The 14,712-nt window shown below is 46.0% G+C and overlaps 1 protein-coding gene across 1 annotated transcript; it reads left to right on the top strand.

Moving 5' to 3' along the window:
* Positions 1 to 3,287: 3,287 nt before the first annotated feature.
* On the top strand, positions 3,288 to 5,222 carry CHL (chloroplastic lipocalin). Its single transcript, XM_048703300.2, has 5 exons — positions 3,288 to 3,507; positions 3,634 to 3,760; positions 3,962 to 4,204; positions 4,381 to 4,671; positions 4,852 to 5,222. The coding sequence occupies exons 1-5, from the start codon at positions 3,437 to 3,439 to the stop codon at positions 5,125 to 5,127; spliced, it is 1,008 nt and encodes a 335-aa protein (XP_048559257.1). The 5' UTR covers positions 3,288 to 3,436; the 3' UTR covers positions 5,128 to 5,222.
* The last annotated feature ends 9,490 nt before the right edge of the window (positions 5,223 to 14,712 follow it).

Raw genomic sequence — 14,712 nt, 5'->3', positions numbered from 1 at the left:
CGAGCTGGTTCAAAGGTTACCGAATGAGGCATCGGCTTTTCTCTCTGAAATGGTTTCCTTATCCCTTTCCCACTTTTCTGGTTTACCACTTGGCTCTTGCTGTTCCGCAGAGCACAAAGCCACCTGCAAATGACACACAAATCTTGTAGTCTCCAGAGGTACTTGCATTTGCAGTAGTAACTTAGCATGTACTACTCCAGTAACTAGCTAGTACTGCTCCTAAAAGACACCGTGAGATAAGTAAGTGAGGTGAAGCGCTCATAATTTGTTGAGATGTTTGCCTTGTTGCTTGTGGCTCAACTCCAGTATGAGATTTGACTGGGTGAAACATCACAATCAGAAGTTCAGAACAGTCGGGTTAATGCCAAGGGCCTAAAAGAGGAAATATTTCTGTCGACACTTCGGTGTTGTTACAGTAACAATAAAAGCGCAGTTCACAAATGTTTCTTCCCAAATGCTGCAGGAGAATTGCAAAATCACATGAGTAATCTACAACAGCCTCCTCGCCTTCACGCGAACGCATCCAGCAACGCATTTGGGTCCACAGGATGACACGACAGGACCGGCCGGGAAGGGGACCTGAAGCCCAGTGAAAGGCCCAAATATGCTAGCCCACGTTCGACCACTACCAGGCATCAGCTCGAGTTTCTTCTATTGTGTCAAAAAAAAAATCAGCTCGAGTTTCTAAAAAATAAGGCATCAGCTCGAAAAAAAAAACTACCAGGCATCGGCTCGGGTAAAAAAAAAGGAATCGGCTCGAAAGGGAATCGCTTTGGGTTTTTTTTCCTTCTTCTTTTGCCTTCCTTTGAATTTCTTTTAGTACTCCTTTGGTTTTTGTTTGCTTTTCCTACGGGGAAAATGGAGACCGTGGAGGGAGGTTGCAAACTTACAATGAATCGATGGCAATCGTAGTCCCCGCGATCGATAGCAATTATACACTTGAATAAAGCTAGAGATCTGGTGTCAGATTTTTAGAGGCTCGCCCAAAACGCCTTGGTTACCATCAAATCATTATGCCAATTTTAAAGCAAGCCTCCTCGCCACATCACTGGTCGCTGCCCGTTCGCTCCGAGCGGGGTGGGGGTGAACGTGTTTTTTTGTCAAAGTCAGAGATCCTACTTCCGCCTCCCATTCCTCTCCTTCCCCACTCTAATCTTCTCCAATCGATCCCAGATCCTCGTCGAGGCGGCGAGGGGGTTCCTCGGCATCCAGCCCGAAGTTGCAGGAGGCGCAAGGGGTGTACCCATCGGCGAGCATGGAGGTGTTCGTTTGCGTGTGGTCTCCATCGACCCTTCGACGGTGTAGGGCGGCGGCAGGACTCACTGAAGATCCCGATGTGCGGCGCCGTGTCGGCGACAAAGGCTAGAGCGTCGTACGCGTGGTGTTCACCGTTTGCTGGGTTGGAGGTACTGGTGGGTGAGACTTGTGGGTGTCGGCGTTGTTTTTTAAGCCGGATGAGGTGTTCGTGTGTGTGCCACCGGCTTCCTCCGCCATCCAAGTGTAGAGGCGGCCGTTAGAACACATAAGCACGTGTAGAGTAATAAACAGTACAATCTAATACCTGGTCTGACCTCTAGGACTGGCTCAAGTATTGGATGATGATTATATATTTTCTGATCATAGGCAACTATTTAGTGAAATAAGGATGCCAACAACATTAAGGGTGTGGTGTTAGAAGAACGAACCAATTATATTGAATTGGCCCAAATTATTTGTTATACTTAGAGATGTTATCGTCACAAATCTAATGTTAATAACACATAGTGTTAATATATGCCTAGTTCCATAGACTATGAGAGTATCGAGTCACTTCATGATAGACAATACACATTGGGGTTACTCCAACGTCATCTACACGGAAAGTTAATGTATGCCTAGTTTCTTAGGCCGTGAGAGTATCGAGTCACTTTTATGCCTGAAGGTGCGCTTGTAAGGTGGCATGGAACACGGAGGCGACTGCGTCCGCAGCGTAGACCGGGATGAGGTGGGAGCGGCAGCTTCTATCGCAGCCGACGCAACCATCGGCCAACCATCTGTGCCATGACCTCATGGGACCTAGAGATGGGACGACCCAAATCCTATTGGATGCTTCACGCGCCAAATAAAGTGCAAATGGTACAATGCGCACCCCCCACTCGTTCGGTAGTCTAGGTGGGCCGGCCCATTAACACCGCTCCATCGGTTTTGAAAACCTTCTAGAAGGTTCCTGTAGATTTTCTGGGCTGTTTTTTTGGTACTTTTCACCGTTTTTAATACAGTTTTCTTCGGTTTTTCATATTCGAGCTATTATTTTTTAAATGCTTGACTTTTTTCCAAATCGTTTTTTTTCAAATTTGTTGAACTTTTTCCAAAACATGTGAACTTTTACAAATTCTTGATATTTTTTCTGAATCCATGAACTTTTCCAAATCGATGAACTTTTCCAAACCGCAGTTTTGTTTTTAAAATCCATGAAGTGTTTTAAAAAATCAATGAACTTTTACCAAATTCATGAACTTTTTTCATTTTTGTGATTTGTTTTCAAATTTATGAACTTATTTCAAAATTTGTGGAATTTTTTCAATATTCGCAAAAAAATCATGAAGTTTTTCCATATTTATGAATTTTTTAAAAAAAATATAAACTATTTCAAGTCAATGTTCAACTGGTCCACTTGTCAATGGTCAGCTGGTTAAGGAGTGAGTGGCTACATGTTCAGCTTTTTTGACACTAGCTCACCCGACTCGTGGCTTGTTTGGCCGGCCCATGCACCTGCGCGTGTTTCGACAGTAGCTCACCCGACTCGTGATTGACACATGTCCTGTTCTTTTGTGAGAGGCACAAATTTACTTCTCGTGGAGGCATAGGTTTACTTTCGTGAGAGGATCTAGTTTTGAAGATCTCGACCCGGAAAATGTAATGATGAAAACGGTTCATAATCTGAATGCACGATTGGAGAGATAAAACGTTTTCAAATTTCAAATAAGCAAATACAAGAACAAAGGAAAAGGTCGCGACGACTTTTTTTTTTGTTGAGAAGAACTGGTCGCGACCTGGAAAGGATGGAAGTCATCTTGGGTCTCGCGAGGGGTGGTGTGTGTCAGGGTTTCCACCCTCTCTATAGCCTTTGTTTACCCTGAAGGCATTGAAAGCCCAAGTCAGAGCAAAGAAGTCCAGCTAACACGACGGGCCAGTGGGCTCGATACACACACGGACCGGTGCTGCAGCTGACGTGGGGGCTGCCCATTGGGCGGCACCGGATGACGATGCTCTGCTCTGCTCCCCCGGCGGACTCGCCCGTCCACCGACCGTCTTCCCCGAGCAAAGCTGCCAACGCCACCTGCCCACATCATGGGATGGTGGGGATGAGCAAGAGGGGATCCACCGCGAAGCGAACCCCAACAAAACGTCCCCCTCCGTCGACAACGCGGAGGACCCGACGCCGACGCCCGGAGCCATGGCCCTCCTGCCGCTTCTGGGCTCCCCCTCCTTCCCGTTCCCGGCCTCGCGCCCCGCCCGCCCATCCAGGTACTTCCGAGGCCTCCTCCCGCTGATTATGGTTGATTTCATTTCTTCGTGCGATGTGTTGGATCCGCTCCACCGGCCTCTTCCCCGTTGATTTTGATGGAGTCCTGAGCGTTTCTTCTCTGGCAGGAGAAGATGCCGCACGAATCTCAGATGCTCTCACCAGGAGAGAGCGCCAGCGAGGAACAGTGGGATGTCCAAGCATTTGCTCTCCTGCCTCGCTGCGTCCCTCGTCTTCATCTCTCCACCTAGTCAGGTACTGTACCTGCCTGTGTTAACTTATCATAGATCCACTGACAGTAATTCAGAAGGGAAATCTCAGGTGCCATTGCCAACTTATCCATTTCAGCAAGAAAAAAATGTTGATTCATAGACAGAAAAAAAAAACAGAGATAGTCAGTAAGGTTACCAGTTGAGACCCGCGACATGGTATCGATGCGCTCTTCTTGTTGACCAGGCTGTTCCTGCAGACACCTTTGCCCGGCCCAGCTTGTGCCAGGTCGCGGTGGTGGCCGCCATCGACAAAGGCGCGGTCCCTCTGAAGTTCGACGGCCCTTCCGATGATGCGATGATGATGATGACCAAGGGCATGACTGCCAAGAACTTCGATCCCGTTCGCTACTCCGGTAGATGGTTCGAGGTGGCATCGCGCAAAGGCGGGTTCGCTGGTCAGGGACAAGAAGACTGCCATTGTACTCAGGTACTGCAACGACAGCAGCCTCATACTGTATAATCTGAATCTTTTTGTTGTTGTTGAGGAATACAGAATAGTATGTATTATCATGTCTGAAATATATATTGGCGTCTCAGTATGAAACTGGATTATTGTAAGCAAGCTGTTTGCATCATATGATTGGGAAGTTGCTGCTGCTGCAGGGAGTGTATACATTTGATGAGAAAGCGGGCGCAATCAAGGTGGAGACATTCTGTGTCCATGGTTCACCCGATGGATATATCACTGGTATCCGGGGGAAGGTGCAATGCCTGTCTCAAGAAGACATGGCTGGTGCCGAGACTGATCTCGAGAGGGAGGAGATGATCAGCAGCAAGTGCTTTCTGCGCTTCCCGACACTCCCCTTCATACCCAAGCTACCCTATGATGTCCTCGCGACTGACTACGACAATTACGCCGTCGTGTCTGGAGCAAAGGACACCAGCTTTATTCAGGTGGGGAACTGAATCTCTTTCTTCGTACTATAAAGTATAAACTACTCATGTCTAACCATCTCGAGAACATATAGCCATCTTAATATAGATTCTAGAGAGTAGTACTTTGTGCTGTTGAAGACACCTAACTATCTGATGCACTCGTGATCTGAAAATAATCTGTGTTTGGCACTGAACCAGATATACTCAAGAACCCCAAACCCGGGACCGGAGTTCATCGAGAAGTACAAGTCATATGCCGCGGGCTTCGGCTACGACCCGAGCAAGATCAGGGACACGCCGCAGGACTGCGAGGTGTCCTCGGACCAGCTTGCGGAGATGATGTCCATGCCCGGGATGGACCAGGCCCTGACGAACCAGTTCCCGGACCTGAAGCTCAAGTCGTCGGTCGCGTTCGACCCGTTCACGAGCGTGACCCAGACCCTGAAGAAGCTCGCCGAAGTGTATTTCAAGTAAACACAAACCCATCCGCTGTTCCACTGATCGGTGCTTGCTTCTCCACGCGGAAGCTGCACTTTGATAAATATAAGTAGGTCCCTTCAGTGGCTTCAGTCCGTCGAGAAACCATGAAAAATCATGATGCAAACGTAGTACATGGAAACTGAAAAAATTAAGGCGTACCCAAGGAGGCGGTGGAAGCACTAACTAGACTAGAACTCGGACAGCAATTGGAGAAGGTTACGGCACACCCTAGCCGGGATTATACATGAATCGCAATGATATAGGGTCCCGATAACTGCTACACGTGTGGTGTATCGGATAGTTGTGCCACACGTCTCATGTGGCATAGACAGCAATCAGCCCACACACCTACATGTGGGCAAAACAACTAATGCCCACACACATCTTTTTTTCCCTCCTGAACCCTCTCACACCACTGGTAAAAAAAGGGCCTGTTGTCCCGGTTCGTAAGGGCCTTTAGTCCCGGTTCCTGAACCGGGACTAAAGTGTCGGTACTAATGCCCTGTCCCTTTAGTCCCGGTTCAATCCAGAACCGGGACTGATGGGCCTCCACGTGGCCTGTGCGCGGAGCCCAGGCAGGAGACCCTATTGGTCCCGGTTGGTGGTACCAACCGGGACCAATAGGCATCCACGCGTCAGCATTCCTGTGGTTGGTTTTTTTTTTGAAGGGGGGGGGGGTGTTTGGGGGTTTTGGGGGGGGTTAATTTAGATGTTTCATATATTGTGTTAGCTAGCTATAATTAATAGAGAGAAGTGTCCTCTCTTATGTCCGTGCTTGGTCGACGCTACGTACTATACATACGTATAGAGAGAACTAGACACGCTAGCTAGTAAGCAAACGAAGGAAACAGAAGATCGTCATGAACATATATGCATACAGAGAGAAGTGATATCGACCACCTCTCCTTCTCGGAGAGATTGGTTGAACAACAAGTTCTCGTATATCTATCCGACACTACCGGCTACATATATACAATAATTATCTCTTACAAATATAATCATACGGACTCATGGTCCACATAGTATTCTCCGTCTTCAGCGATCACGTGGTCAAGAAAGAATGCCGCCAATTCCTCTTGAATTGCTCGCATGCGAGCTGGTGCTAGGAGTTCATCCCGCTTCCGAAACATCTAATTTGAAGAAGGGGGTCAATACATATATATATGAATGAATGAAACTCAACACAAACGATGGTAATAAAATAAAATTGTGAATGTTGTTATTTACGTACTTCATATTGTTCGTCAGAGTACCCGCCCCGCTCACAGGTCGTGTGGCGGATGGACTCGCAGACGTAGTATCCACAGAAATCATTCCATTTTTCCTGCCACAACCACTTTACAAGAAATAGAGGTCAATCAAACTGATAAGTAAGAATGCTAAATGGTATTGATGAAACTAGCGCTTGAATCACTAGGAGATGCGCGGAACATGCTACTATAGTACTTACTTTCGGGTGTCTAAATTCCAGCTCCTTCGGCAGTCCCGGAACTTTTCTGGTGAATTTTCTCCAAACCCTGCCGGACAAAGAAAACAATTACTTGATATCAGGAAATGAACAAAGTTGCTGATATGGTGGATAATGATCGATTTAACTTACTTCTTGAGGATTTCAGTCATGTCCGCATACTCCTGGGGATCTTTTCGTTTAGAGTCCAAGACGGTTACTACTCCCTGCTCAAGCCTAATCTCTAGGAGAATATAGTGGAAACTGCACACGCATGCATAACTCATCAATTACATTACTATAACCTGGACTAATATATAAGGGAAACCGAATATGCACAAGACAGTAACACTCACTTGAAGTTGTAAGGAAAGAGTATTATATCTTTGTTTTCATTTTTTTTGAATGATCGTAGCAAGTTGGCCTCGGTATCTTCAGGACGATGTTCAACCTCAGTTGCATCTATGAGATATGTGTTAACGAACCCAATATCACTGATTTGTCTATTCTTCAATTCGGCGATCTTCAATCTGCATAATATAGTGAGGATAATTATAAATACATGCAATGAAAGAGATGAGCTATATAGAGAGACTTAATGACAGAAGTAGTAGTACTTACAGACAGTAGCAGGTGATCGTTGTTTTATCGAGGGCCAATTGATTGAAAAACTGATAGAACTCCTCAAATGGAATAGGCAACAGTTCAATTCCAACGAGGTCATGCTCCGGTTTAACTCTCGCATACAAAGTACTCCTCCCCCCAGACTCTCTGCAGATTTTCAAGTACCAATCATGTAATCTTCGCATCATCGTTGTTAAAGATTTTTCATCTTTGACGAGAGGCTTCCCGTACTCGTATCTGTGTATCTGCACCTCCATGGGATCATAATGTACATCGTCGGGCAGGTAATCGTCAACATTGCCATAACCGGGCACCATCCTCAAATCGACGATGTCGCTAGGCACCTTGAGCGGGGGGCACGATTGCTTCGCTTGTTCGCCGAGCTGGGCAATTTGTTTCCCAGCTGCTCGTCGTTCTTTCAGCCTTTGATCACTAACTGTACTTCCCGACCGCTCCGCTTCGGCCCATGTCTTTGCAATAATGCGTTCATAGTTGCCTTTCGGCGGAGACTTGGGTGGTTTTGCCAGGGCAGCCAGAGTGCGCTTCACTTTCACCGGATCTACCTTCTCCTCCGGAGGTGGATGTCTCTTTGCTTTCAACCCTTGAAACCAGTCATCCACTTCGGTTCGCGCGATCTTCGCGTTCTCCTCCGGGGTCCTCTCGTATGGTAACTTCTGTGGACTCTTCAGAGAAGGACCGAATCTGTATGTCCTCCCGCCTCTGGTTGTACTGCTAGACGCCGGCCGAGCAGAAGAAGCGGTTGTCTTCTTTACTTGCTTACGAGGCGGAGGAGAAGGACTACGACGCGCCGGAGCAGCTGCCGGAGCGGCGGCGGGTCTCTTTCGCCCTTGCTGACGAGGCGGAGAAGGAGGAGGCTGGCTGCTTGGGCGCGCCGGCGCAGGCGGAGTGCCGCCACACGCCGGAGAAGGAGCCGGCCGAGGGCCTTGATTGTCACTCGTCGGAGGAGGAGGCGGTGGAGGAGGCGGAGTGCCCTGACTCGCCGGAGGAGGAGGAGGCGGAGGCGTCCAGTTCGGAAGGTTGATGAGCTCCTTCCGCCATAGGCATGGAGTCTTCAGAGCAGAACCCAGCCGAGTCTCCCCTTCACCGGTAGGGTGGTCAAGCTGGAGGTCCTCAAATCCCTCTGTTATTTCATCCACCATCACCCTAGCATATCCTTCTGGAATCGGCCGGCAATGAAAAGTTGCGCCGGGTTCAGTAGGATAAACAGAGCCAACAGCCGCCTTGACCTTCAAATTCATCCATTGCGTCATAAGGTGGCAATTTTGAGACTTCGTGATAGCATCCACGGGATAGCTGGCAGGAGCCGTCAAGGCATGCTCCGGCTGAAGAAGCACGGTGGAAGCCACGCTGCTTCTGCGCTGAGATGGCGGGGCAACTTCGGGGGAAGCTTCGGCAGTACGTTTGCTGCGATTTGCTTCTCGTTCCTCTATCGCGTCTACCCTTGCTTGCAGCTCCTGCATTTGGGTCTGCTGCACTTTTTTCCTCCTCTCATGGGATATGTAACCGCCTGCGTCCGGAAACCCAACCTTCCACGGAATGGAGCCTGGCGTGCCTCGTGTCCGTCCAGGGTGCTCAGAATTCCTGAGGGCCATTGTGAGCTCGTCGTTCTCTCTGTGTGGAAAGAACTTCCCTTGCTGCGCTGCTTCGATATACTGCTTAAGCTTCCTGACTGGTATGTCCATTTGATCGTTCGTCCAAATGCACTTCCCTGTTACAGGGTCCAAGGTTCCGCCAGCCCCGAAGAACCAAGTCCGGCAACGGTCTGGCCAGCTAATTGTCTCTGGTTCGATCCCTTTATCAACCAGATCATTCTCAGTCTTGGCCCACTTAGGCCGGGCTACGAGGTAGCCACCTGACCCCGTGCGATGGTGAAGCTTCTTCTTCGCAGCATTTTGCTTGTTTGTCGCCGACATCTTCTTACTCTTTTCCGATGTCTTGTGGGCCACAAATGCGGGCCAGTGATCTCTGATCTTCTCATATCTGCCCTTGAATTCTGGTGTCTCATTATTTTTGACAAACTTATTCAGCTCTTTTTTCCACCTCCTGAATAGTTCTGCCATCCTCTTAAGAGCAAAAGACTTGATTAATTTCTCTTTAACTGGGTTCTCTGGATTATCCTCTGGCGTAGGGTGAAATTTGACTTCAGCTCAGTCCAAAGATCATTTTTCTGCATATCATTGACATAAGACACCTCAGGGTCTTCTGTAGCCGGCTTAAACCATTGCTGGATGCTTATCGGGATCTTGTCCCTAACCAGAACCCCGCACTGAGCAACAAATGCGTTCTTTGTTCGGATGGGTTCAATCGGTTGGCCGTCGGGCGCGATTGCTATGATCTCAAACTTTTCATCCGAGCTCAACTTTTTCTTCGGGCCTCGTCTCTTTACCGAAGTTGTGCTCGATCCGGAGGGCTAGAAAAAAGAACAAAGACTTAATTAATATGTGTACATACCAAAACAATGAATGCATCAATCAGCTAGTCAGTACAGGCTTAACTAATATATATACCTGGCCGGACTCGGTTCGGTCACCGGAGCCGTCATCACGGTCTCCTTGCACCGGCATTGGGTCACCGGAGCCGTCCTCATGTTCTTCTTCTTGCACCAGCATTAGGTCACCGTAGCCAGCTTCTTCACCCTCTCCTTCCAGACCATCGGTGTCGTTGAGAAACAACGAGACGACATCACTTCCTTCTGCGATTATGTCCCTAAACAACGCTTCTTTTGCTTCGTCTCGGGTGGTGTCCATAGTTTCTACAAATATTTACAACATGGCAATTATTATTCAAACATGACAGATGGATATATTAGTGCCAAACGTAGAACTAGCTACCTAATCATAGTAAGGAATCATATATATTAATTAGTGGCCTCGACGCTGCTTCTCTAGGGTTTGGGGTGGCCTCGACAACACTTCAAGGGTTTGGGGTGGCCTCGAGAGCGCTTCAAGGAGGGGGTAATATCGATCCCCCCCCACGTGTTGAAGCTATCGGGAGGGGGTATATATCGACAACGACGACACTACATCTATATGTCCCTCGACGACCCTCGTTCCCGATAAAAAAAGAGGAAGAAGAAGAAAAAAAAAGGAGAAGAAAGAATAGAGGAGAAGAACTCCTCTATTCTTTCTTCTCCTCTTTTTTCTTCTTCTTCCTCTTCTTTTTTTATCCTCTTCTTCCTCTCATGTTCGAGAGGATCGCCGAGGGGTCGGGAGGTTGCCTAGTGTCAAAGGATTCAACAAAACCATGTCTTCATCATTAGGCGAAAGTAACAGGTGCATGATGGTACGAAGCTCTCCAAAGTTATTTTGGAACGGAGTCCTAGATAGGATAATTCGCCTTTTGGTACAAAGTTCAGCAAAAACCTTCCAAATATAGTTATTTGGAAGGCCTTTGCTGAAATTCATACAAAAAGGCAAATTATCCTATCCGGGACACCATTCCAAAATAACTTTGGAGGACTTCGTCATGCCCTGGTTACTTCCGGCTAATGATGAAGCCATGGATTTCTTCAATACTTTGACACTAGGAAATCTCTCTCTCGACCCCTCGGCGATCCTCGACCCCTCGAACCCTCGACGACCCTGGAACCCTCGACCCCTCGGCGATCCTCTTCTTCCTCTCATGTTCGAGAGGATCGCCGAGGGGTCGGGAGGTTGCCTAGTGTCAAAGGATTCAACAAAACCATGTCTTCATCATTAGGCGAAAGTAACAGGTGCATGATGGTACGAAGCTCTCCAAAGTTATTTTGGAACGGAGTCCTAGATAGGATAATTCGTTTTTTGGTACAAAGTTCAGCAAGAACCTTCCAAATATTGTTATTTGGAAGGCCTTTGCTGAAATTCATACAAAAAGGCAAATTATCCTATCCGGGACACCATTCCAAAATAACTTTGGAGGACTTCGTCATGCCCTGGTTACTTCCGGCTAATGATGAAGCCATGGATTTCTTCAATACTTTGACACTAGGAAACCTCTCTCGACCCCTCGAACCCTCGACGACCCTGGAACCCTCGACCCCTAGACGACCCTGGAACCCTCGACCCTCGATCCCTCGACCCTATAGAACCCTCGAAGAAAGGAATAGCTAGAGGAGAAGATCGAAGAAAAAAAAAGAAGAAAAAAGAGAGGAGAAGAATAAAGGAATAGTGGAGAAGAAGAGAAAATAGAATATTCTATTTTCTCTTCTTCTCCACTATTCCTTTCTTCTTCTCCTCTTCTTTTTCTTCTTTTTTCTTCTTCTTATTTATTTATCCTTTTCTTCCTCTCCTCTTGTTCTTTCTTTCCTCTTCTTATTTTCTTCTTTCCTATCCTTCTTTTCCTTCCTTTCTTAATATCACTTAGCAAATGCACTAACCTAAAATGCAACAAACATAAAATGCAACAAACATAAAATGCACTAAATCGATCAACTAACCTAAAATCAGTGATAAAATGCACTAACCTAAAATCGATATCTACTAACAACTTAAAAAATTAATACATATATGAAAAAATGCATATATGAAAAAAAACATCATCATATCATCAACAGAAAAATAGTATTTTCTCTAAAAATCTATCTTTTCAGCACATACATATACTCATACATCATCATATACTCATACACATACTCATACATATACATATAATCTGCAGGAAAAAAACATATATGTGTTTGCAAAAAAAGGGGGAAGAGGGGGGCGGTGCCGGCCCAGACCACAGCGAGGCAGAGGCGACGGCGGCGCGGGGCAGCTGGGGCGCGGCGAGGCAGAGGCGGGGCGGCGACGGTGTCGGGGCGCCACGGCGTCGGGGCGGCGCGGAGAGACCGCGACGGCGCGGGGTGGCGCGCGGCGACGGCGTCGGGGAGGCGCGGGGTGGCGACGACGTCGGGGCGGCGCGGGACGGCGTCGGAGGCAGGGCGACGACGGCGACAGCGAGGCGCAGAGGGGCAGCCTGGCGGCGTCGTCGGGGCGCGATGGAAGAACCGAACAAAATTTTTCACAAGTCTTGCTTATATAGACGGCGCATTAGTCACGGTTCGTGGCACCAACCGTGATCAATGCCCCCCTTTAGTCCCGGTTGGTGCCACCAACCGGGACCAAATGCCAATTTTCAGCAGCCCAAAGGGCGGGAAGCGGCGGCCTTTAGTTCCGGTTGGTGCCACCAACCGGGACCAATGGCTTTGTGCTGCCCCGCGCCCAAAAGTTTAGTCCCACCTCGCTAGTTGAGAGGGCTCGGGAGTGGTTTATAAGCGCTGCTGCGCCCACCCTCCCGAGCTCCTCTCAGCTGCAGGCTTTCGGGCCTAATCTGTCACTGCAATGCATGTGGGCCTACTGGGCCTGCTGCGGGCCTGAATCCTGGCCCATGGTAGGGTTTCTAGTCGTATTCAGGCCGTGGTGGCCCAGTAGGTCGCATTTTTTTGTTTTTTGTTGCTTTATTTATTTTTCTTTTGTTTTTTGCTTTATTTCTTAATTCTTTATGCTTTTAGTTTTAGAAAAATTATAAACTTTTTGTTAATGCCATTAGTTTTCAAATTTGAAAACACTTTTTTGGTTTTTTTGTTTTCTATGTTGCTTTATTTATTTTATTTTGTGACTAACTTTACTATAAAATAGTTTTTTCCTGTTTTTTTGATTTGTTTTTTGTATTATTTATTTTCTTTTGTTTTTTGCTTTAATTTTTAATTCTGTTTGCTTTTAGGTTAGCAAAATTATAAACTTTCTGTTAGTGCCATTAGTTTAAAAAAATTATAAACTTTCTGTTAGTGCCATTAGTTTTCAAATTTGAAAACACTTTTTTAGTTTTCTTTGTTGCTTTATTTATTTTATTTTGTGATTAACTTTACTACAAAAATAGTTTTTTTTCCTGTTTTTTTATTTGTTTTTTTGCATTATTTATTTTCTTTTGTTTTTTGCTTTAATTTTTAATTCCGTTTACTTTTAGGTTAGCAAAATTATAAACTTCCTGTTAGTGCCATTAGTTTTAGAAAAATTATAAACTTTCTGTTAGTGCCATTAGTCTTCAAATTTGAAAACACTTTTTTAGTTTTTTTGTTTTCTTTGTTGCTTTATTTATTTTATTTTGTGATTAACTTTACTATAAAAATAGTTTTTTCCTGTTTTTTGATTTGTTTTTTGCATTATTTATTTTTCTTTTGTTTTTTGCTTTAATTTTTAATTCTGTTTGCTTTTAGGTTAGCAAAATTATAAACTTTCTGTTAGTGCCATTAGTTTTAGAAAAATTATAAACTTTCTGTTAGTGCCATTAGTTTTCAAATTTGAATAGTTAAAATTTGAATTCTTTGAAAATTGTTTGAATCACAAGTTTGTGATTAACTTACTAAGAAAATGAGAATAGATGCGCTTATAGAGAAAACTTGATGCACTTCGTGTACAAAATGGACAATCACTTTCAAATGAACTCTGAAAAAGTTGAAAATTGGGATGGTATCATAATTTCACCCACATAGCATGTGCATGTACAAAACGGACAATGATAGCATGTTCGTGTGTTACAAAGTTGGCATGGTATCATCATAATAGTTGCGGGAGAAACTCTTCACTTTTTCTTCGCTTGTGTCATTTGCTTATTGCGCCGTAACCATGGATAATCTTCATTGTTTATCAGGATGCTTGGGTCAGCCTTGACATTGAAGGGAGGAATTTCATGGAACTTTTCATAATCTTTAGACATGTCTGTCTTGCCGTCCACTCCCAGGATGTCCCTTTTTCCTGAAAGAACTATGTGGCGCTTTGGCTCATCGTATGATGTATTCGCTTCCTTATGTTTTCTTTTTCTCGGTTTGGTAGACATGTCCTTCACATAGATAACCTGTGCCACATCATTGGCTAGGACGAACGGTTCGTCAGTGTACCCAAGATTTTTCAGATCCACTGTTGTCATTCCGTACTGTGGGTCTACCTGTACCCCGCCGCCTAACAGATTGACCCATTTGCACTTAAACAAAGGGACCTTAAAATTAGGTCCGTAGTCAAGTTCCCATATGTCCACTATGTAACCATAATATGTGTCCTTTCCGCTCTCGGTTGCTGCATCAAAGCGGACACCGCTGTTTTGGTTGGTGCTCTTTTGATCTTGGGCGATCGTGTAAAATGTATTCCCATTTATCTCGTATCCTTTGTAAGTCAATACAGTCAAAGATGGTCCCCTGGACAACAAGTACAACTCATCACAAACAGTGTTGTCATCTCTGAGACATGTTTCCAACCAACTGCTGAAAGTCCTGATGTGTTCACATGTAATCCAGTCGTCGCACTGCCCCGGGTGTTTGGAGCGCAGACTGTTCTTGTGTTCATCGACATACGGGGTCACCAAGGTAGAGTTCTGTAGAACTGTGTAGTGTGCTTGAGACCAAGAATATCCATCCCTGCATATTATTGAGTCTCTTACAAGAGTGCCTTTTCCAGTCAGTCTCCCCTCATACCGCGATTTAGGGAGACCTATCTTCTTAAGGCCAGAAATGAAGTCAACACAAAACCCGATAACAT

This window comes from Triticum urartu, chromosome 2A (assembly GCF_056163025.1).
Source record: "Triticum urartu cultivar PI428250 chromosome 2A, HENAU_Tu73, whole genome shotgun sequence".
NCBI classification, from domain to species: domain Eukaryota; kingdom Viridiplantae; phylum Streptophyta; class Magnoliopsida; order Poales; family Poaceae; genus Triticum; species Triticum urartu.
This window is presented reverse-complemented; position numbering and strand designations above follow the sequence as displayed.